The 24,879-nt window shown below is 38.1% G+C and overlaps 1 protein-coding gene and 1 pseudogene across 1 annotated transcript; both read left to right on the top strand.

Annotated features, from left to right (window-relative positions):
- Positions 1–1,780: 1,780 nt before the first annotated feature.
- LOC148739269 (trace amine-associated receptor 4-like) lies at positions 1,781–5,072 on the top strand. The gene has a single exon (XM_088751294.1). It carries the CDS (start codon positions 3,249–3,251, stop codon positions 4,194–4,196), a length of 948 nt encoding a protein of 315 aa, XP_088607420.1. The 5' UTR covers positions 1,781–3,248; the 3' UTR covers positions 4,197–5,072.
- Positions 5,073–9,589: 4,517 nt separating this feature from the next.
- Positions 9,590–10,083, top strand: LOC148739270 (uncharacterized; annotated as a pseudogene).
- The last annotated feature ends 14,796 nt before the right edge of the window (positions 10,084–24,879 follow it).

Genomic DNA, 24,879 nt, shown 5'->3' on the forward strand with positions numbered 1-24,879 from the left:
AAGACTCGCAGTAAGCAGTCGAAACGTTGCGTTCTACATCCAGTAACCTTGTCGTGAGACAACAGAACAAATTTATATTATCAAGGTATGACAGGTTTACAAATTACAACAAGTGTTATTACAAAGTGCGACAAGTGTTATTACAAAGTGTGACAAGTGTTCTTACAAAGTGCGACAGGAATCACAAAGAGATTTTGTTTTGTCCATTTCTAAATTGAAGTAGCTTTCATACGGGCTGAATTTACCAGCAGGTGTTTATGGCATTCTGTGCTCTTTGAATGTGTTTTAAAATTGTCTTTGATATAAATACGTGCTCGTTATCATTATGATAAAGAGGAAATTATTTGTTTCAACTGTATTCAAACGAAAAACAATCTAAGGGGAAACTATTTTGGTTCCGAGGCAGCTTATATATAATGTCTTAAGCAGATAGTGTGTCCTTAAGGAGGCGACGAGGAAGGTGTGACAACTACAAAGGAGTAAAGGTGTGGGAATTAGAGCAATAGCTTTAGGGCTACAGTTATTATATTGATAAAGATTTTAATTCGTTTGTGTCATGTCAAGATATGATACAGTGTAGGATAAATAAATAGTATATTTTCATCCTTTCATGAAATTCAGATATAATTTTTGTGTACAACTAATAAGGGAAATATCTCCAAACAAAAAGGCTCTACTGCAACAAAATCTTAACGAACGGGTAGAAAATTATTCATTATCTGACAATATTCCATATTTATGGCTCTTCTAATGAATCTAATTACTCAGTATCAACGCCTGTGGTCCTCTTTTCTCAGTACATACACGACTGGATTGACAAAAGAGTTTTTATAATTTAAGATATTACCCATGAAATAAAACTTCTATGGTATTGTTGAAAAATTAGAAGTTGAATATGGCATCAAGTGTCATCTGTCCAGGATAAGTTATCCTGAAGAGTTATTACACTTCTCATTCAAACTAAGATTATCCCTTATTGTGAAATGATAACCCCTTAGTCGGCTTGTGAAGAAGTTTTGAGGCAGGCAAGAAAGTTGTTTACCAAGTCGTAAAACTTTGCAGATAAATGAATGAGCAGCTGTTACCGTTTCTTTTAATCAACGGACATTTATTGTGATATTTCCTAACTCAATATCGAGTAACTGTGGTTGCTGTGGTCTGCCAAGATCGTCTGTGGTCCGAGAAAAGGATATCATATGGATTCGCCATCGCTGTATTTTGGAAATCTAGCGAACGCTGTTTGCCTTGCCAACAATGGATGCAGTTACCGTTATTGTTTTCCGGACGGCTATGTGTTAACTACAATGCCATAGATTTACTATCCGTTTGATTTCCTGACAACGGATGTAATTATCTATTGTTATCAGGAATACAACGCGTTAACTACAGTACCATAGATTTGCCTGACGTTTGTTTGTCTGAGGTGCGACAGTAGGTCGACAAACGCAGACCGAGGATTAGAAGACACAGGCAGCCATGTGCCTATTACGCAAATTCGTTCGCGACATTCCATTTCACGTCAAGCAGTGAACTAATTTTCAAGTTAAATCCTGGTCCGGTGGATCGCAGCCAAATACCAACAATGTTGACGATGCGTGCTGACACGAGGCTAGAAAAGAGATCGACACGTAACTCCCTGAACCTTAAGTACGTACAATGTCCTGGACGCCCTTTGTATTTAAGTCCTCGCCGGCTGGGTCCATTTTCCTGAGTTTTTTAACGCCAGGTCAGAGAGGACTAAGTCAACGGTGCTTATGGAGTACCTATGCGATTGCAAAGCTGACCTATACGCAGCAATGGAAACTTGGCTTAAGGAGGATGATGCTGCTGTAAGAGCGGAGTTGAACCTGGACGGGTATAATTTCTTAGACCTAGTATTACCAGATTGAGTTCAGCGTTTGACACAGTTGGCCATGGAGTTTTATTGAATCGCCTCAGTACGAGCTTTGGAGTTAGGGCATCGGCATTGCATGCAGTGGTTTACATCCTGCCTTCTCAACAGATTGCAATGAGTGTCTTTTGACCATAATTTATCGGAGAAGCTCAATTTGCAATGCGGCGTTCCTCAGAGATCATGCCTAGGTCCATTGCTGTTCATCATCTATGCGAGTAAGCTTTTTTAGGTTATTAAGAACTATCAACCACAATCGCACGCATACGCAGACGATACTTAGTTGTATCTGTCATTCAATACTGACTCGGCTTGTTCGCAAAACGATGCAGTTGAGGCAATGGAGCACCCAATGTATACAGGCTATACGATCGTGGATGATCAAGGACAAACTACGATTGAATGATAATAAGACGGAGTTCATGATTATAGGCAACTGGCTAAAGTGAACATTAATGGTCTTAGTATCGGTGAGAGCATTATAGCTCCTATAACTTAAGTTAGGAACTTGGGATCATGGTTTCACCAGAACCAGAGTACTATACTACACATAAATAAGATATATAAAGCTGCGTCTTTTCATAGCTACAAGTGATCTAAGGCCGATCAGAAAGTACCTAAAAACTGATGCCACACAAACGCTTGTTAACTCCATTTTTATAGGCCGCTTAGATTATTTCAATAGTCTTCTTTATAAAGTTCCTGCGGTATACGTGAGTAAGTTAAAACGTATTCAAAATATATAGTGCTGCCCGGCTCGTATGCTCAACTCCAAGGTTTAATAATATTACACAAGTCTTATTTTGTTTGCATTGGCTACCCGTTGCAAACCGTATCGAGTTGAAAATCTTAGTTTTAACTTTTAAAGTAAAATATCAACTTGCGCCGTCCTACTCTGGGTGACAGATCATTCCAAATAGCTGCCCCTGCACTGTGGAACAGTCCACCTGCAAGTGTCAGAGACATGGATAACGTTTTGGTTTTTAAATGAACAATATAAAGACTTATTTATTTAGGAAGGCTTTTGCCTGTTATATTTAGTTTGATAAATTTTAGAGTATAAACTATAGGTATTCTTAAGTATACTTTATTGTAATTATTACAGGTAGTTATAGTGGTAAGGCGCATTCGATCATATTCAGATGTTAATTTGCGCCTAATAAAAAATGGATGATTTTTGTTATTATTATGATATCGTTTACCTCGACCTCAGGAACTCCTTGAATAATATTATCAAATAACTTTTCATCTGTTGTTGATTCGTGTTGTTGCAGAGGCCTGAGCTCTTCTCCTCTGAAAATTTTCGTCTTTCTCCGATACAACTGTTTACCTCAAATTATTCAGTTACAAGTTTACAATGATTGAAACGTCAGCAGTGAGCGAAAGCCTGAAAAATGCGTCCGAATACGCAAAAAATTTTCCTTCCAAGGCAGAAGGCATCGCATTGTGCAGCGCCTCCATGTTATCGTCTGTCCTGATCATTGCAGGAAACTCGCTCACTCTTGTTATCTTTGCAGTTACCAAACAAATTCGCAGGAAAAGTTTATTTCTAGTTAGGAACATGGCGTTCGCTGATCTGATGTTAGGAGCCTACTCCATACCCTTTTACATTTATTCTGTTGGAGGAGACTATCAGCTTTGGACAGCAAGATACGGCTACAATTTAGTCTTTAAATGCATCGATTCCATTCTTGTGTTGGGCTCGTATCTATCAGTAGCCTTCATATCCTGTGAGAGATTTTACGCAGTATACTGGCCGTCTAACCACGGATCACTGTCCGCCAGAACATACCACATCGCTATTTTCGTACTTTGGACACTCGCTGTCTTGCTGTCCTCAATGCTTACTCTCTCACCCACTTTTAATTTATTGGAACCTGTTTTGTGCATCCATGTCCTTCTCATGTTGGATCTAACAACCATCGTATGTGTCTGCAACATCGGGATCTGGGTAAAGTTTCAACACGAAAGTGTTACCTCACAGCATCAAAACAGAGCTCTGCGAAGGAAACGCTTAACAAAGACTTTACTTTTTGTATCCATGCTAGCTTTATTATGTTGGCTTCCCTTAGTTATCATGAACATTTTAATCTATCTAACAGAGACCACAATACCATGGAAGATTTATTTCATGGTGAACATTTTAAATTATTCAAACTCTTTATTCAATCCAATTCTGTATGCATTAAGAATTCCTGAGTCTCAGCAAGCGTTGCGTTCGTGCTGTAGGAAGAGGATAGCAACCATACAGACGGAAAAATCGAGAAAACAAACCGAACGGCTGCACCTGGAACGCCAGAGATAGACCTAAGAATCGTTCCACGGAATCCCGCTTAAAGAAGAGCTTAAACAAGAAGATATGGAAACTTGTTTTTGATCAGACAATTTGGTGTTATAAACTGAGTTTATAATGTAAACTGGGCACCGTAAGGAGTTAAGTTTGGATCTCATCCAGGGATTCAAACATGTAGTTTCATTTATCCTATGTAAGTGTAGTATCCTACAGTCTTCCACAAGAATAAAACTCCTTGTAGCCTATTCAGAAGTACTGAGTTTCGGTACGCGCTACGTTTGTGTTATAGTAGTGAAGTACAAATTTTCAAAATTGAAAACTTTAGAAATAGAAGCTTATTGATGGCTGCAAAGCTCTTCTTTCATCCAATTTCTTTGTTTTAATTCAAAGAAAAGCCATAAATATGGAGTATTGTTAGAAAATAGGACAATTTTCTATCTGTCTGTTGTGGTTTTGTTGAAGTAGAAACATTTCTTTTCAGAGATACTTTCCCCAAGCGATACACATAAATTAGGTCTGAATTTTATGCAAGTATATGAAAATGTGTTATTTTATCTATCCAAAACTGTATAATATCTTGTCATGTCACAAACGATTTAAACTCTTCATCATTAGGATAATTGTAGCTTTAAAGGTATTGGTAAGACCTTCTAAGTCGCCTTCTTAAGAAGACTATGCTTTGTCCGCCTAGGACATTCTTTAAAAAAGCGAAAAGGAATAAAGAAGACTATTCAGCTATCGCTACCTCGGAACTAAAATTAGTTTCCCGTTTGTTTATGTTTTTCTTTTGAATATAGTTTACATGTAATTTCCTCTTTATCATAATGATACCGATCACGTTTATATATCAAGGAAAAATTTAAAAATAAAACAAATTCTCATCACGAATGTTTTCTTCTGAAGTAAAAGTTAAATTCAGCTCTAAAAATGTTACTAAAAAAATAACCCTTCGTTTAAAGTGAAAACGACGCTTTGATAAATCCGGTGTCCATGTTGACATTTGTTATCTGCACATGTAGTGAGGTAGATGTCAGGTCTATAGACGTCACTGTTAAATTTAGCGCAATAAATCGTGTTTATAGGCAATAAAAATATTCCAACCGAAGTGGAGAATAGCAAAATAGTTTCTCTTTATCAAAACTCTGACTTTCATTCAAGCCCATGTCAGCTAATTTTTTCTCGACTGGATGGAGAAGTGTTATGAACTTCCTGCCACCTGTATGCTTTTCCGTAAGATACGCTAAGTCTATCAACAGCAGCAATATGCTAATTAGTGTAAATTCTCACTAAAATATTCAGATTTTGATGGCTTTTTATAAAGCACTCGCGAAAAAACCCAAACCAATCATTATATTTCTTGAAAGAAGAGCACTTAGGCACTTAATAGCCACAAGATGAACCCAACTGGGGAATAGCCACATATCGAAATTTCAGTTTGTAATTAAACGGTAAAACTATGATTACTCAGGCTATTGTCAAATCGCCATTAAAGTGCTTATGACGTGATATATTTTTATCTTGTTTCTTGTAGTTGAATATCTATAGAAAACGTTTCGAAGCTTTAAAAGTGCTGGAAAAATCTAAAAGCATCTTTTTTTGCTTTCAAAATACGCGCAATTTGCCTTCAAATTTGTCACGGTCATCGCGCGACCAAAATCGCACGTGATATCGTAACGCGACGTCGCATTGTGTACCTCAATGCAACATCAAATATGGCGGAATAGGGAAAGAAACCGATAGGAGGAAAACGCTGCGTCGCATTGAATCACTGGACATCTTTGCCTTTGAATGCACTATCTACTACGAAATGCTACAGAATCCTCTTAGTGGCAACAGACCTTCGCGGCAAAGGTACACAATGTGACGTTACGAATAATTTAGACGGCGATAAACTAGGTTCTAGTCTCCAGGACAAATTTGAAGGGAAATTGGCTTATTTTGAAACCAAAAAAAACTGCCTTTTACATTTTTCCAGCACTTTTAAAGCTACGAAATGTTTTCTATAGATATCCAACAAGAAGAAACAAGAGAAAAAATTTCGTGTCATATACACTTTAAAGATTGTGCTTTTCGTTGGGAGAAGTATACCCAACAACCAAAAAACAGGCATTAATAAATAATAATGATAATAATAATAATAATAGTAATAATAATAATTTAATACTTATATTGCGCAAATTAACATGTGGATATGATCAAATGCGCATCCCAACACTTTTCGGGGGACTTTGGCCGGACTGCATCAGCAGTTTACAAACAATCGAAGGAAACTTATTTGAAGATGCCCCCTCCCCCCAATTCCCAGTAAACAGGCCAGACCACATCACAGTAATCTCATGAGTGGGTTCTTTAACGTCCCCTGCCTAACCAAATTAACTAATTACTAGATCCAGGAGACGGGGCCTACGGTTTATTCGTCCTTATCCGAGAAGACTAGAATTTCTATCCATTTCTTGATATCATAGAAAGGTAGCGCATTCTCCTCAGTTATTTTAAGACCTTGAGTGTTGGTCCGGCCGGGGCTCGAACCATCGACCACGACCTCCCGCACAACAGTCCAGCGCTCTAACCAATTGAGCTAACCGGGAGGTTAGTACTTAATACTTCTACTTTTGACGTGGATCATTAATTTTCGATGTTCTGTCTTTCACCAAAGACGCGAGGACGTTCTTGCGAATGCTCATTTTGCTTATAGTAAAGCTATTTTTGGCCATGGAGAGCACGAAATCGATTTTCTCAAACATTTCCGTAATTCCGTGGTACTTTGAAAAATAAGACCCGAAACCTTTGAAAACTCGTTAATAGCTACGTAAAAATTGAAAATTAAGATAGTTTTCAGTTTTGGCCGTGGCCGTGATTTCACCGTGCCCGCGATTTCACTGTATCCGGCATGGAGACCAGCAAAGTATCATTATCAACAAAAACGTACCGCATCACCATTTCATACTTTGGAACTCCGTCGTCTTTCTGTGCACAATGTCGACTTTGCTGTCGTTTTTCAGTCCACCTTTGCAAGTACCCTTCGGGAAAAAATTCGTACGTGCGCTGGTTTCATGAAAAACATAACAAACTAGACATCAAAGGAAAGCTTTGATACCGATCAGGTTTTTATATCAAGAACAATTTTAAATGAAACAAGTCCTCATCACGAATGTTTTCTTCTGAAATAAAAGTGAAATTCAGCTCTAAAGATGTTAGTAAGAAATAACTCTTCGTTTAAAATGAAAATGACACTGATAAACCCAGTGGCTATGATGACATTTGTTATCTGCAGGTGTAATGAGAGAGAATTTCAGGTCTATGGACGACATAGTTAAAATTAGCGGAACAAATCGCGTTTATAGGCAATAAAATGTTCCAAATAAAGTGGAGAATAGGAAAATAGTTTTTCTTTATCAAAACAATGACTTTCATTCAAGCCCAAGTCAGTTAAAGTTTTTCTCGACTGGATGGAGGAGTCTTATGAAGTTGCTGTCACCTGCATGCTAGAGAGTTACGTTAAACCGTATCCGGCATGGAGCCTAGTAAAGCATCATTATCTATCAAAACATAACGCATCACAATTTCATACTCTGGAACTCCGTCGTCTTGCAGTGAACCATATCAACTTTGCTATCGTTTTTAGTTCGTGTAAATCTGCTTTGTATCTAGCTTTTCCTGTTCTTTTAAGTCTAACAATCATCATATGTGTCCGAGTGTAACATAGGAGTCTAGAGAACATTTCAACTTAAAAGTGTTGCATTACGTACGACAGCGAAAAAGAGCGTCGCGAAGCAGACACTTAACAGACCCTTCTTTTTTTACACTTACTTGCTTTACTATGTTGGCCTCCCTTGATCATTATAAGCGTTTTAATTTATACAACATTTGAAAAAAAACAACGCTAGTAGCCCCTCTGTTCCAAAAAAAAAATTTAAGATTCAAGTAGAAGGAAATACACGAAACACACGAGGTCTTCGTCTCTCTGTAAAATGTTAACGCCCTCGCTTGTAAAGAAATTTGATCCAGGTGGGAAGTATTTGGTAACCTAATCAGACAACTTTTCAGTTCTAACATGTGTTAACAGAAAACATCAACAGTTGTCACGTTATTTGATGAACAGGCCCATATCGTGACATGAAGGGTTCTACGTGGCACTGCATTAGCTAAAAATGTTTTTCCTATCTCGACAACATGACTACCTCGAAAAAATTACCATGAAATAATAATAATTTTTCACCTGATCTTATTTCAAGTTGTAAAACTTTGCGCTCTCCTCCTTTGAAACGTCACTTCTTTTACAAAAAAAAAAAGACACTGTTCACCGTAAATCTTTCAGTTATAAGTTTATGATGATTGAACGTCGGCAGAGAATAAAAGTCAAAGAATGGGTCCGAATTTGCAGAAAGTTAAGTTTGGATCTCATCGAGGGACTCGATCATGCTATTTCATTTATCCTCTGTAAGTGTACAATGTTGCCAATTTACATAAGAATAAAACTCTTTGTGGTGCTAGTGTCATTGCTCAAAGTTACACCCCTATGTTAGGCTTCCAGACCTTCCTAATTGTCTGCTTATAGAAGGCACGCTTTCAAAACTCCACAAGATACTATTCAAAGAAATGAAATCTAAGAGGGGAGGTACTAAACGGTCACACTGCCTTGAAAGAAAACTTAATCCACCCTTAGTTCGTTTTTAATTTCTTTTGAGGCGCAGTTGAATCATAAAAATAAGGATCATGTTCTTAGATCAAAGACAATTTTAAAACGCATTTTATATTACGAGTACTGGACACGGAAAACACCTGCACGCGAGCTCAGCCCGTATGAAAGCTACTTCAGCCTCAAACATAAATTTATAATAAATACTTTTAAGATCCAAGAAGAAGAAGACCCAAAGTTTCCTCGAACGAATGAATGATGTTAATGTACTTTGCTTGAGATAAAAATTTATTGGTATTTCCCTCTCTTATTTTCATGAATCACGTGTATTCAACGATGTAGAACGACTGTTTAATGCATAAAATAGAAATTGGATATGGCATCAAGTGTCATGTGTCCAGAACATGTTATCCTGAAGAGCTATTACAATTCTCATTCAAATGAGGACTATGCCTTATTGTGAACTAATAACGCCCTAGTCAGCTCGTAAAGAAGTTTTGAACCAAGCAAAAAAGTTGTTAAACCTTGCTGAGTTTTAAAATTTTAGAGGAAAATGAATGAGTGGTTGATACCGTTTGTTTGATCAACGGAATTAATTTGGGACATTGTTTACCTCGACTACAGAAATTACTTGAATAAAGTTATCAAATAACTTTTACCTGTTGTTGATTCGTGTCGGTGCAAAGGCCTGAGCTCATCTCCTTTAAGAATTTCGTCTTTTTGCAATAAAATCGTTTACCTCAAATTATTTAGTTATAAGTTTACAATGGTTGATACGTCGGCAGTGAACGAAAGCCTGAAAAATATTTGTAAATTCGGAAAACATTTTTCTTTCAAGGCTGAAGGCATTGCATTGTGCGGCGCCTTCATGTTATCTTCTGTCCTGATCGTTGTAGGAAACTTGCTCACTCTTGTTATCTTACCAAACCACTTCGTAGGAAAAGTTTAGTTCTAGTTATGAATACGACGTTCGCTGATATGATGTTATGAGCCTACTCCGTACCCTTTTACATTTATTGGGTTGGAGGAGAATATCAGCTTTGGACAGCGAGGCACTGCTTTTATCTGGTCTTCACATACATCGATGCCATTCTTGCGTTCGGCACAATTTTATCTGCAGCCATCATATCCCGTGAAAGATTTTATGCCGTATATTGACCGTTTAACCACCGATCATTGTCAACCAGAACATACTTCATCGCTGTTTTCATATTTTGGATATTCGCTGTCCTGCTGTCTTCAATGCTTACTCTGTCATAGGGTTTTAGTTTGTTGGAACCTGATTTGTATGTCTATGCCCTTCTCCTGTTGGGTCCAACGATCATCGTATGTGTGTGCAATATCGGTATCTAGAGAAATCTTCAACACTAGAGAGTTACCTGAGGTCGATGAGTTCGTGTACTTGGGGGCCAAAGTTTGTAGAGAAGGTGGTGGTATGAAGGATTTGAAGAACAGGTTATCAAAAGCCAGAGGTGCCTTTAACAAACTAAAGAAGATCTGGATCGCTAATAACGTCTTGAGGAATACAAAACTGAGGCTGTAGAAAACTCTAGTAGTGCCAGTGTTACTCTATGGATTTGAGACATGGAAGATGAGCAAAGGATATGATAAAGCAGTGAATGTATTCCGTAATAGGTGCCTACGAAGGATCCTCCGAATCCGATAGCAAGACAATGTCACCACCAAATAGCTACCGGAATGGGCATGCATGAAGCCACTGAGTGCGGAAGTGATGTCTCGTCGATGGAAAATGATTGGTCATATTCTTAGGAAAGATCTTAATAATGATTGCAATGTTGGTATGAGCTGGGCGCCAGAAGGTAAAAAGGGAAGGAGAAGAGCAAAAACAACTTGGAGACGTACAGTAGAGAAAGAAAGGCAAGAGTCAGGTTGGAGGTCGTGGGAGGAGGTGCGGACAGCAGCAACCAATCGAGAGGAGTGGAAAAGCTCTTTGAAGACCTTATGTACCACGAGGCATGAATACGATTGGTGATAATGATGATAACGAAAGAGTTACCTCACAGCATCAAAACAGAGCTCTGCGAAGGAAACGCTTAAGAAAGAGTTTATAGTTTTTATCCATTGTATCCATGCTAGTTTTACTGTGTTGGCTTCCCTTAGCTATCATGAACGTTTTAAAACATCTAACATAGACAACAATACCATGGAAGTTTTATTTGATGGTGAACATTTTCAAACATTCGAACTCTTTTGTCGATCCAGTTGTATATGCACTGAGAATTCCTGAGTTTCAGCAAGTGTTACCTTTTCGCTGGAGGAAGTGGATAGCAAACGTACAGACGGAACGAATCCAAAAAAGAAACCGAACGGCTGCACCTGCAACGCTGGAGATAGAACTGAGAATAATTTCAGTCAGTCTAACTCACCTGCAAGGGGAGTTTAAACAAGAAGATATTGAAACTCATTTTTGATTACACAATTTGGTTTTATGAACCTAGTAGATAATGTAAATTGGGCACTGTAACGAATTCAGTTTGGATTTCATCCCGTGATTCCAACATGTAGTTTCATTCATCCAATGCAAGTGTAGTATTCTGCAATTTTGCGCAAGAATAAACTGCTTGTAACCTCTTTAAAGGTACTGAGATTCGGTAGGCGCTACGTTTGTGTTATACACCAAGAAGAGACCAGGCGGGAAGACGGGACAGATCGAAAGAAGAAACTTATCGTCTGCACTTGTAAGGCCAGAGCTAAGATTATAACAACTAACCCCACTCGCCTCTGAATAGAGGTTGAACAAAAAGATATAGAAATTAAGGTTTAATTAGCTGAGGCAAGAGGACCATCGGCGTTAATACTGAGCAGTAAAGTACAAATTTTCAAAAACTGAAAGTTTTAGGAAATACAGGCATGCTTGAAATTATGGCTGCAAAACTCTCCTTCCATTCAATTACTTTTTTTTGATTTAGAGAAAAGCCATAAATATGGAGTATTTTTAGAAAATAGGACAATTTTCTACCCGTTTGGTATGGTCTTGTTGAAGTAGAAAGTGTTTGTGTAGATATACTTTCCCCTAGTAGTACACACAAACTAAGTTAGAATTTTGTGCATGGATGAAAATATGCTATTTTATTTATCCAACCCAGTATGATATCTTGTCATGTCACAAGGAATTAAAGTCTTCATCATTATAATAATTGTAGCCCTTAAGCTATTGATCAGATCTTCCTAGTCGCTTTCTTAAAGACACTATGCTCTGTCCACTTAAGACTTAATGTCAAAAAAGTGAAACAGAATAAAGACGAGTGCTCTGCTATTGCCGCCTCGGAACCAAAATTAGTTTCCCGTGAGTCTTTGTTTTTCTCTGTGATATATTTTTTTCCTCTTTATCATAATGATACCGATCACGTTTTTATATTCAGGACAAATTTAAAAGAAAACAAGCTCACATCATGAATTTTTACTTTTGAAATAAAAGTTAAATTCAGCTCTAAAATTGTTAGTAAGAAATAACTCTTCATTTATAGTAAAAACAACACTTTAATAAACCCGGTGGGCATGATGACATTTGATATATAATGAATATATGAAGTTCATATATTTTGAACTGCGGTATTAGATACGTATGATGCACGATCCTCGCAGTAGATAGCGCTATTTATACAATAGCGAAAATCAGACCTGAAAAAAAAATCAGGCCTGTACGGGACTCGAACCACTGACCTCTGCGATACTAGTGCAGCGCTCTACCAATTGAGCTAACAAGCCAACTGGGAGCAGGTCGTTAATTTGATTCGTAATAAACCCGTGAAAGTGATAAATGAGATACAATGAATATATGAAGTTCATATATTTTGAACTGCGGTATTAGATACGTATGATGCACGATCCTGCATCATACGTATCTATACGTAGGATCGTGCATCATGCGTATCTAATACCGCAGTTCAAAATATCTGAACTTCATATATTCATTGTATCTCATTTATCACTTTCACGGGTTTATTACGAATCAACTTAACGGCCTGCTCCCAGTTGGCTTGTTAGCTCAATTGGTAGAGCGCTGCACTAGTATCGCAGAGGTCAGTGGTTCGAGTCCCGTACAGGCCTGATTTTTTTCAGGTCTGATTTTCGCTATTGCATAGATATCGCTATCTACTGCGAGGATCGTGCATCATACGTATGATGACATTTGTTATCTGCACGTGCAATGAGATAGATGTCAGGTCTATGGACGGCACAGTTAAAATTAGCGGAATAAATCATGATGATAGGTAATCAAATATTCCAAACTGAAGTGGAGTAAAGGAAAAATAGTTTCTCAGTTTACTAAAATTTCGGAGATTCAGCAAGCGCTACGTTCGTGCTACACGAGGAGGAGAGCAGCCAAATCGAGAAAAGAAACCGAACGGCTGCACATAGAACGCCGGAGATGAGGATAATAATGGAAACTTTATTTGTGTTTTGAAATGTACAATTATAAATCTCACTTCGTATAGGCAATTTACAAATGCTGCTCGAGATTGGCTTATTCAACACACACAAAAATCAAAATTTCATTAAATCTGGGTTGTCACAATTCCTATTTCTATAAAAAAAAAGACGTAATATGTTGCCCTAATAGCTATATTTATCATTTTCTTGATTATGTAAAGTTGCCGCTTTTTGGCAATGCCTATGTCATTCATCATGCCTAAGAACGTAGGGCACTCATCTGAGAATACGCCAAGGGAGCTCATGGAGAGATTTACAAATTTCACACACCTGAAACTTCTACTCATTTCGTTAATCAAATTCCGATGTTTTTCTTTTTTACGTACTGCATTGTTGTACAAGTTAGATTCGAAACCAACTGTTAATTCTAGAACATATAGGCACTTGGACTGGGTCAGGAAAAGAAGATCTGGGCGATAATTTTCACCAGTTATTATTGAGGGATTTAGAAAACCAGTAACATCTGCATAGATTGAGGAGCTAACATTAATTACAGGTTGAAGGGACTTGGCAATGAAGTTAAGGATTGAGTCGTTTCTCCAGGTAAAGCGATTAAGGCATTGTTGACAACCAGCGACAACATGAAGGAGTGACTCAGGATTAAGGTAAAAGGAACAATTGGGACTTTGTGATAATCCCCATCTTACCAAATTCTTACGTGTAGGAAGAGAGTTGTTGATGTAGCGGATGGTAAAGTTGTAAATGTTCTTCGGTAGATGGGACTGGGCCACTGACCAAATAGAATTAACAGATGACAATGAAAACTGGATAATATTTAAGAAGAAGAAAGCTTGAGATGTTAGGTGGTGTTGCAGTTTATCCTCTCGATTAGAACGGAAATCCTTAAGAACTTCCTTAGTGGATTTGTACACATTATATTGAATATTAGTGTCACAGCTTGACGATTTCCAGAGAGCTTTCAAGGAATCATTTGGGGACTCTTTTAATGAATTTCGGAGAACTGAGTGGCACTGAGTAAATTTGATAGAGGGAGGAAAAATATTAAGACCAAATTTATTGCTTTTTAGGAAAACATTGCTCAGTGTTCCAGATATCGGAATATCAAGCCATTTTCGGATGTAGCCATTCAATACAGAGTGGAGATGTTGCGTTATCCACGTTTTGGATATATTTGCTATGGTGAAATGCCATGAAAACTTCGATAGGACATAGCGGCTGTACAGAAGAAGTTTGTGTTTAGGATGCAGTGGCTTTATATCGATGACTTTTATCAAGATTTGTACAAGAGAAGACAATTCAGATTTGTGTTGGTTATTATACATGTTGAGGTCAAAGAAGCGGCCTAAGCAACGAAATGATTCACCCATTTCCACACAGGGAATTAGAACTCCATTGATCAACAGCTTGGGTAAATATTGGACAGATTTAGTGCACAGTTTCGGTATTCCAAAAGTAGAACATTTGTCAACTCTGATCGTCATCTTCGACCAATTACACCATAATATGAAGCGATTAATTAGGTGTTGATTTTCTGATTCTTGACCGCTTATGACAGCGGCATCGTCGGCGAACTGAATTCAGTGAATGGGATTTAAGAACTCGAGGGAAAAGCCAAACTGGCGGTATTTTTCAGATTTAATATGCTGTAGAAACGTATTAAAACACAAGTTAAAGAGAAGTGGGCTAAGGCAATCACCTTGGAGTACACCACGACTGACAGATATAAACGGAGTGCAAAATTCATTTGTAAGAATAGAGGTTGTGAAGTCCGTGTAAAGACTTATCACCAGTGATTTAATATGATCGGGAATGTGGTGGTAATCAGGAGCGGTTTGGATCAAGTTGTGATGAACTTCACCAAAAGCGTTTTTAAGATCCAAAAGAGTAATGACGAGTGAACGCTGTTTGGCACGAGCTTTGTTAATGATATCAGCCATTTGAGCAGTATGCTAAAAAACTCCAGAAAGACCTGGTGTAAAGCCTTTTTTAATTTCCTGTTCAATGTAGTTGTTAGCGGCGAGGAAGTTGAAAATGGCATTACGAAGACACGAGGTCAAAACCTTTAAAGGCACAGATTGTAAAGTAACAGGACAAAAGTTAGCAGGGTCATTGGTGTCTTCCTTTTTATGGGTAACGATTGTGCAGGCTCGCTTGCATTCGCTTGGGACGGAGCCAGTAGACCAAGCTGTGCGTATGATTTCAGATAAGTAAGTGCGGAGAAAAGGACATCGTTTGAAACAAATTATTGACAGTTGATCTAGGGGACAAGGAGAACCAGACGCCTTCATTTTTCTTATCACATTTGAGATCTGTTGATATGTTGGAGGTTCAAGGTTAAACGGAATTACGGATTCTGATAAAGTAGGTATCCAGCTTGGAAGATTGTAAACTTTAGTCGGATTTACAGACGAGAGAGTTCTTGTAAAGTAATCAAAGCACTCGTTCATGGAAAACGAAGGGAAGATCTCGTCTTTTCTGTTGAAGATCCTTTTGACATATCCCCAAAAATTTTTGGAGATGGAATGATCATGATTCATCAGGTTAGTGTTGAGTTGACGCGACGTGTTGTCTCGCAGTTTGTCACGCAATAAGTGAGATACGTATTTATTTTCTGTGATGTCGGCGTTAGCAGTTTGCTTCAAGATTTTAAGGGATTTCTCAAGATCACTTTTAGATTTTACTTCTTATTTCCTTAACAGGTTTCCATTAGGCGCTTGTGCAACTTGACCTAAAGTATCAGAGAAGTAGTCATAAACAGTGTCGTTCAGAAGTTCAACACTTGAGTTGAGATTCTGGACAGTGATTGGAGGATTCAGAGATAATTTGGATTTAAAATATTCGTTTGCCGTTAACCATTGTTCCTCAGATTTAGGTAGATTTACTCCCTTTTTAATATTGGGAAAGCAATGATCTTGAGGTTGAGGGGAAGGCACACTAGAGGCAATAGAAGGAACATCTACATCGCCAGATTCTTGATCGGTAAGTGTGGCATTATCGAGGTCAGCACGAAGTTGATAATCTAAATCCAAAACAACTCTACAACGCCGTTGATGCATCTTCAATCCTCTGTTACCCTTGCAGAGTCTACCACTGCAGCACTTCACGAGACAAATACGAGGGGAAGGATCTGCAGTGACTGACTCATTCGCATCTTCATCCATTCCAGCAGAAGGACGCTCCGCTCGAGTAATTCTATGTTAACAGCGCCACGCATGGCGGCCCAGCGAGACAAAATCCTTGCCGCAGAACGTACAGACCACACCAGCGAGTAAAACGAACAAAAACCGTGAACAAAACATAGCCTTGAACAATTAAAAGGAGCTCCCCATTGATTGATTCAAAGAAGAATTCAATCCAAGCACAAAATGACGTTTAAACCGAGGACATGTACAAAGCGTGTCCGCTTTGCTCAATGATCATCATCATAATAATAATAATAATAATAATAATAATCGATTTATATAGCGTCTTTTCTACAAGATCCAAAGGCGCTGTTTACCAAAACTGGTAAAGCTAGAAAGTAAAAATAATCACAAGAAATTGAAATTAAAACTATGCGCTAACTACCACACAATAGATAAATGTACACGATAGATAGAAACTATTTATCGATTCATAAACATCACGATTCATAAGCTCGAATGAAAGGAAATGTTTTAAGTTTGCGTTCAGTTGAAATCGTCAATTGAGTTTGCACATTTAATATCCTCAGGTATGTTATTCCAAAGTTCCGGCGCAGCAGCAGAAAAAGCTCGTTTACCATATAAATTGAGATTTAAAAAGGGTTTAACTAATAGATTTTTATTAGAGGATCTAAGATTGCGATTGGGTGAATACAATTGAAGGAGTTCCTGTATATAGATAGGAGCGCGAATATGTAGCACTTTGTAGGTAATTAACATAGTTTTAAATTCAATGCGAAGGGAAACAGGGAGCCAGTGAAGTTCTCTCAGGACTGGAGTAATATAACAAAATCTTGGACGTTGGTTGACAAGGCGAGCGGCAGAATTTTAAACATATTGAAGCTTTCAAATAAGAAAGGATGGTAGGCCGTACAATAAAGAATTACAATAATCAAGTTTAGAAATTAAGAAGGCATGAATAATGATCTTCGGTGCATCATACGTAAGATATTTGTGTATGAAGCCATTTTTTTTCGAAGATGGAAGAACGACGATTTACAGACTGCATTGACATGAGGTACCATACAAAGCGAATTAATCAAAGATAACACCAATATTTCGTGTACTGGCTGGAGGAGCAGGATACGGTCTCATTTAATATATCAACAGAAGACAGTGGCGGCCGAGGTCGATGGGAAGAGGATATTACGAGAACTTCAGACTTATCTTTATTAGATTTCACCTTGTTGGAAAGCATCCATTCATCCATTTCCCGAACATAGTTTACCAATTTGGTGTTACTCAGATTCATATCTGAAACAGACGACGTCCTGAACGTAATATATAGGTAAGTGTCATCGGCATAAAAGTGATAGAACATTTGATGTTGTCGAGGAATCTCGACTAGAGGAAATATGTACAATGAATATAACAACGGGCCGAGAACGGATCGCTGCGGTACACCAGACTCAAGCGCTCCCCGGTTAGCTCAACTGGCTATTTAGAGCGCCGGTTTGTGTTCACCAGGAGGTCGAGGGTTCGAGCCTCGGCCGGACTAATACTTATGGTCTTAAAATAACTGAGGAGAATTTGATACCTTTCTATAATATCAATAAATGGATAGGTATTCTAGTCTTCTCGGATAAGGACGAATAAACCGTAGGCCCCGTCTCCTGCAGGGTTGGGGGTAGTAGACGTTAATTTCCCACGCACGAGATTAATGTGTAGTGGATATCCTCCCCTGGGGTGGGATGAGTGAGTGTTGTCTCACGTTTCATACATGAGCCTCTGGCTCGGGCAAATGTGTATCCATGCCTCACGTAAAGACAATAAACTTGATTGACTTGACTTGACTTGACTTGAGCATGCGTCATTAACCTGCACAAACTGTGTACGATCGGAAAGATATGATCGAAACCATTCCAGTACAGTTCCAGTAATTTCAAAGCGATTGGACAGTCGCGAGAGGAGAAGACCATGATCGACAGTATCAAATGCAGCCGAAAGATCGAGGAGTACTAGGATAACTGAATTATGTTGATCTATCGCCATAGCTATGTCACTGTGAATTCTAATAAGAGCCGTCTCAAAACTATGATTACTTTTATCGGCTGATTGATATAATTCACCAAGGTCGTTAATATCTAAGTATTGAATCAGCTGTTTAGCAACACATTTTTCAATAGTTTTAGATATGAAACGAAGATTAGAAATAGGTCTATAGTTCTTAAAGTCGTTCAAATCCAACGAAGGCTTTCTGAGCAGAGGCTTAATTATAGCTTGTTTAAGTATTTCAGGCATCCGACCAGTTTCCAATGAAGGTTTGACCATCTTATGTATTACTGGTAGAATATAAGGAAACAGATATTTGAGTACAAGACCAGGAGCAGGATATAAATCACAGGATTTAAGGGTAGTTGAGCCGATGATACTCAAGAGTTCATCAGGTGGAACATTCGAAAACACGTTCAGTTGACAGTCTGTAGTCCTGTTGTCAACAGCAATATCCAAAAGTGGGACTTGATCAAGTTCATGACGGATTTTCCTGATCTTGTCACTAAAGAATAGAACAAAATCATTAGCCAAGGATGACGATGAATGATGCTTTGGGTACTTCGCCTCACGAAATCGACGAAGTAATTTACTAAAAACTGAGAAAAGCGATCTCATATTAGACTGATTCTCAGCAACTAGATCTGAATAATAGTTACCTCTTGATGAAGATAGCAAATCCTTAAGAACTTTACATTGACGCTTGTAAGCTTCGCGATCACGCATAGAACGGGAAGCACGCCACCGTCGCCCAAGCCGTCAGTTTCTCTCTTTCCAGACATTAATTCCTCTGAGTACCAAGGAGCCGCTGGGCGAATGGTAATAGTCCGCTTCTTAATAGGAACATGTCTGCTAAAAATTCCAGATAGTTTAGAATCATATAGTGCAACTAGGTCATCAAGTTCATTTGGCGGATCACTGATGAGGGAAGAGCCTCGCGTGTCGCTGAAGAGAAGATCAATATCAAAACTCTTATAACTACGGTAGACAAATTGCGTCTTTGTAAACCAAGGCTTCTCCATGGACAAAGCATAATTGACAACAAAATGGTCAGAGAAAGCGGCGTCATGAATAGAAACAGATGCAACTAATTGATCATCATTTCTTGTTATGAGGAAATCTAATCTGTGACCAGCACGGTGAGTGGGAGAACACACATGTTGCACCAAGTTAAACGAGGCAATGAGAGCTAGAAAATCTTGTAAAGATTTATCCAGATTATTGTCAACGTGAAGATTGAAGTCACCAGTTATCAAAAGGCTAGATGAATCTGTGACATACTGTTCCAGAAGACTTCCGATTTCGACTATAAAATTATTGGTGGTGGTGTCACGATTTGACGACAAAGGAGGTCGATAAATAATGACGATGCAAACACTTCTAGACAAAGAGGTTTTAATTTGCATATCGATAAACTCAAACGTTTGGAATTGTTGTGTAGAAATAGTGGATCTGGATATGTCGAAGCCATCCTTTATTAAAACACCAACAATGCCGCCTCTGGTTCTTCTAGGAGAGTGATAAAATGAGTAACCAGTCGTTGTATGTAACATCACCAATAATGTGGTCATCCAAATTGACAGGTTGAAGCCAAGTTTCAGTTAAGGCCAAAATATCATTGTCGTTATCAACAACCCAATCTTTGATCAAAATGCGCTTGTTCTTAACATCGTGCATTGAGAAGTGAAAAAGCCACAGAACGCTGAGTTCATGATTTGATTGGACTTTCAATATCCGCAGATAATGAAACAGGGATCAAAGTTTGAATCCGCGGTCTAGGAGGACGTAAAGGTGTTACGCAACGACGACCGATTAACACGGTAATCGAAGAATTAAGACATTTATTCTTCCTCTTACCAGATCGATTTCCACGATATCTGAGTAAGGAAGCATTCTTTAGTCGAGCCAGTAATTCAGAGCTTGGTTTTAAATCGCCACCCCTTGAGCGAATTTTGAGGAAATCGTTCTTCAAGTAAGTAAGACATCGAGGCAAATTACCATAACGAACAAAATGATGACCAAGGTGCGAAGTCGAAGGAGATACAAAATAGAGCTAAGAATGCTACGCACCAATCCCACTCGCCTGAAAACAGAGTTTGTAGAGGAAAATTTTAAATCAGCTCACATAAGAGTACCACTGGCGTTGATACGTAGGAATTCTAATTGAATGCACATTTAGCTCGAAAAAGAGCTAGTAAGAATACCTCAGAATGTTCATCAATAGATGCTGCTTGAAGGATTTTTATTTGTTTTAAATATTTCACAAGAGATTATTAAACAGTCATCCTACAGCGATGAATTAAGCAAAGAGAAGGGGACAGATCTGGCACCTAAACATATGGGAATGAGAATTAAACATTGGCGAAAACTTGCTCTGTTACTAAGGGAAGAGAAAGAAAAATTGCATACGTGAATACAAGAAACGCGAGGGAACGAACAGCGAAATTTAAAATTGGCACTCGTTTACTGCCTATTACTATTTATCTGATTCGCTCCTATAGTTGAAGGTGCTACTTGTTTTGAAGATTAGCCCACCAGGGATCAACGTTGTCAGGTTTTATTTGTACTAGAGGGAACACGACTTGTTACATCCGTGGTTACGTCGTAGTCAACTGAAAATTAAATAATTTCGAGATATATTATTATTTACAATATTCTTAGTCGAAGCGACAAACGGTTACGTAAGTTACAATTTGTGTTTCTGAACAGTTGGATCCCTTGATTCGCTCTCTCGATGCTTTATCTTGATGCTTACTTTACGACCGTTGATGAGCAGCTTCGAATGTCGTTACAGCATAAATTGTTTCTTTTACGGTATAAGTCACATGACCTAATTTTCCCGCCGCGCGTAGTCGAGGCGAATTCGCAATTACAATAATTAATTCTAATTCTTTACTACGCTCCACTGAACATGCAAATCATTATCATTCAGTTTACTTCAATTTTGAAGTTTTATTTTAAACAAAACGATAACTCTTTAATTCTCATTTCTAGCTGCTTAGGCCCCAGAGATCTCTCCCCCTCTCTCAGCATAATTCAACGATGTAGAATAATTTTTTTTGCCAGGTCAATTTGAATTTATGACAAAGCATTGGGTAGCATACGTTGAAGGCAAAATATCCAAGGAGTGTTCCTGTACATTCCGTTCAACATTTAAAAAATAGTTACGCTAGAAGCCCCTCCGTTCCAAAAATTAACTTTTAAGATCCAAGTAGCGTGTGTTTAGAACAAATCATCCGTAAGTGTTATTACACTGTTCGTTCATTATTTAATGAACATTGTGTCTCATTGTGAAAAGGGCCTCGTTAGCTTGTGAAGAAATTTAGGCCAGGCAAGAAACTTTTGGTAGCCTTACCATACACATTTGCTGCTCTGGGTGTTTTCACAAAAAAAAAACATTGACAGTTGTCACGTCATTCGATGAACAGGCTTATATCGTGACATGAAGGGTTCTACGCGGCACTACATTAGCTTAAAATGTTTTGTGTATCTCGACAACATGAATACCTTGAAAAAAATTGCCACGAGATATAAGTAACTTTTCACCGAGCTGTTGTTATTTCGTATTGCAAACTTTGTGCTCTTCTCCTTTGAAACTCTGCATCTTTTACTAAAACAAAAAAAAAAAAAACACAACAACAACAACTGTTCATCCTAAATCTTTTAGTTATAACTTTCGGATGATTGACACGTCGGCAGAGAAAAAGCCTAAAGAATGGGTCCGAATTTGCAAGAAGTTTCCCTTCCAAGGCAGATGGGATCGCATTTTGCAGCGCGTAATTGTTTCCTTCTGTTCTGAGAATTGCAGGAAACTTCCTCACACTGGTTCTCTTTGCAGTTACCAAAGCCCCTCGAGGGAAAGTTTTACTCCTCATTTGCTGAATTAAATGTTAGGAACCCTATCTCTACCCTTTTATGTTTACAGTGTTGGAGAATTTAATCAGCATTGGAAAGCGGCTAAGCATGACTTTGATCATCTGGCCTTTGCGCTATTTTTCAGAGGTCTCGATACTCTGTGTGTGATCTGCCCTTATCTGTCTGCAACCTTCATATCCTGCGAGAGATTGTACACCGTATATTGGCCGTTTAAACACCGATCATTGTCAACCAGAACATACAGCGTCGCCTTTTTCGTAGTGTAAACATGCGCTGTCCTACTTCGTACAATATTTATTTCTGCTGACGTTTTTTAGTTCATTTGGTTGTGCTGTGCATGTCACTTTCTCTGTCCTGGTAAGTCTTACAGTCATCATTTGCGTCTATGATATCGCGATATGGAAAACATTTCAACCCGGTGGTGATACTTCACAAAAGCAAGAGATAGGCTTGCGATGGAAACGCTTCACAAAGACCTTACTCATGCTCTGCATCCATGCTGGCCTTACTAAGTTGGCTTCCCTTAATTACCTTGGACACTTTAATCTCTACATCTAGGACGTCAATATCAAAGAAGTTTTATTTCATGGTGAATTATTTTAACTCTTTTATCAATCCGATGGTGTATGTATTCATAATTCCTGAGTTTCAACAAGCGCTACGTATGTGTTGCACGAAGAGGAGACAAGCCATAAAGATGGAATAAGTCGAAAGAAGAAGCCGAACGCCTGCACTTAGAACGCCAGAGATAGAACTAAGAATATTAGGAACCGATCTTATATCATAAGTGAAGACTAGGAAATAAAAGTTCTTATTTCTAAACAGGAAAGAGAGGTCTTTCAACGCAACTGTAGTCAATCTATAAAAGCCCATAATTGAATTATTAATTTCATATTTCCAGACGCAGAGGCACTCAAGATCTCTCCTCTCCCTCGAGCAAAATGTGTCTAAATTCAGTTTTGAGAGATCAAGCGATAAAAAATAAAAATGGGTATTATCATTGTTGCTGTTTTTATTATTATTTCATGAAACATTAAAAGCCAATTTCCACAACCCGTATATGGCATTAGCTACTCTTGGCGGGTATTGGTAATAAATAAGTAAATACTACACCTTGTAAGCTAAAGAAATTTCATTACTACTACAATATTACTGCAGTCATAGGCTATGGATTAGTTTAATACACTATAAGCTAAAAGATACGTACAGTCGTCATACAAATTAAATACAATAAAATTACTAGTAAGTTAAACAAGACATAAGAATCAAATACAGGCAGAGCAGACTGGAAAGTAGAGAGGGGAGAATTGTGACATACGGATGTGAGCGAAGTTCTACAGTTATAATATTTGATAATAATTGTATTAAATTTCAATATTAGTGAATGGGCGTCAACATAATAGTCCTCAATCCCAAGTATAGTCAAAAGCAACTTATGAATTTTCCTTTTAAATGCTCTTTTCGTGAGCTTACGCAAGTCAGGGTTTAAACTGTTCAATAACCTCGTACCAAACGCAGAGAAAGACATAAATTTCACATGCAATCTAGATTTCTGTACATAAAAATTCTCTGTGGCAGAGAAACGCGTATTCTATGTATGGACTTCAGATTAATTAATAAAAAGTTTACGAATATTCCTTGGTGTAGAGCTAGTAGAAACATCATGCATTATGGCGGAAACGGTTTCGAAATAGAGCATATTAATAGGTGGGATACTCGAGGTTATAAAAAGAGGGATAGCGTGAGATATTTTGCTGGAAAAGAAAATCAGGCGGCGTGCACGCTTTTGTAAGGTGAGAATCTTTTTTAAATCACTCTGAACTGCCTGATCCCCAGTAGCTATACCGTAGAGCGCGCGGGGAAAAATCAGCGAGCTGTAAATTTGAAGAAGGGCACTTAAAGGTACATGATGTCAAAGCCTAGCGATTATGCCGACTATTTTACTAACATTCGAAGCAATACGATCAATATGAAGCCTCCAGTTTAAGTTCTTGTCAATTAGTACACCCAAAAATTTTACATAATCTTTGCATTCAAGAAGTGTGAATCCATTGTTGTTATTATCCGGAATTTTGATGCATAGCTGATGATTAATTCTTTTTTGTGCTGGCCTAAAAACGACAAAATTTGATTTCTTCGCGTTAATGGTTAGTTTATTAGCATTAAGCCAGTCACAAACATTTTTTAGCTCATTACTAACTACGGTTTCCAGGGATTTCAAGTCCTTGTCAGCATATAACAGGTTTGTGTAAAAGTAACTAAAATAGAGCAGTGCATCGAATTTCGCATGCGTGAAGCACACACTCGCTGCACGGATAACTATCGTTTTTTCATGAAAATCTAAGGAAAATGATATCTTCCTGCTCATTAATGATGCCGGTTTACGGGTTAGGTAATTTAGACAACGATGACTAAGAAAGAGCCTTTAGTAAAAACAGACCTGACGAGACTGTTAAACTTTCAGGCTCCGAGTCCGTTAACAAAAAACGAATGAACGGCTGTTCGTAATTTGATGAAAAGACGTGACGCAAGAGGACGCTGAATTTTAAGTGGTATTCAATTAAAATGTACTGTCAAAGTTGACAGCAAA

This window comes from Stylophora pistillata, chromosome 2, assembly GCF_964205215.1.
Source record: "Stylophora pistillata chromosome 2, jaStyPist1.2, whole genome shotgun sequence".
Lineage (NCBI taxonomy): Eukaryota > Metazoa > Cnidaria > Anthozoa > Scleractinia > Pocilloporidae > Stylophora > Stylophora pistillata.

Excerpts from the sequence above, each read along its gene's own strand:
- LOC148739269 (XM_088751294.1), top strand. The coding sequence starts at position 3,249 with ATGATTGAAACGTCAGCAGTGAGCGAAAGCCTGAAAAATGCGTCCGAA.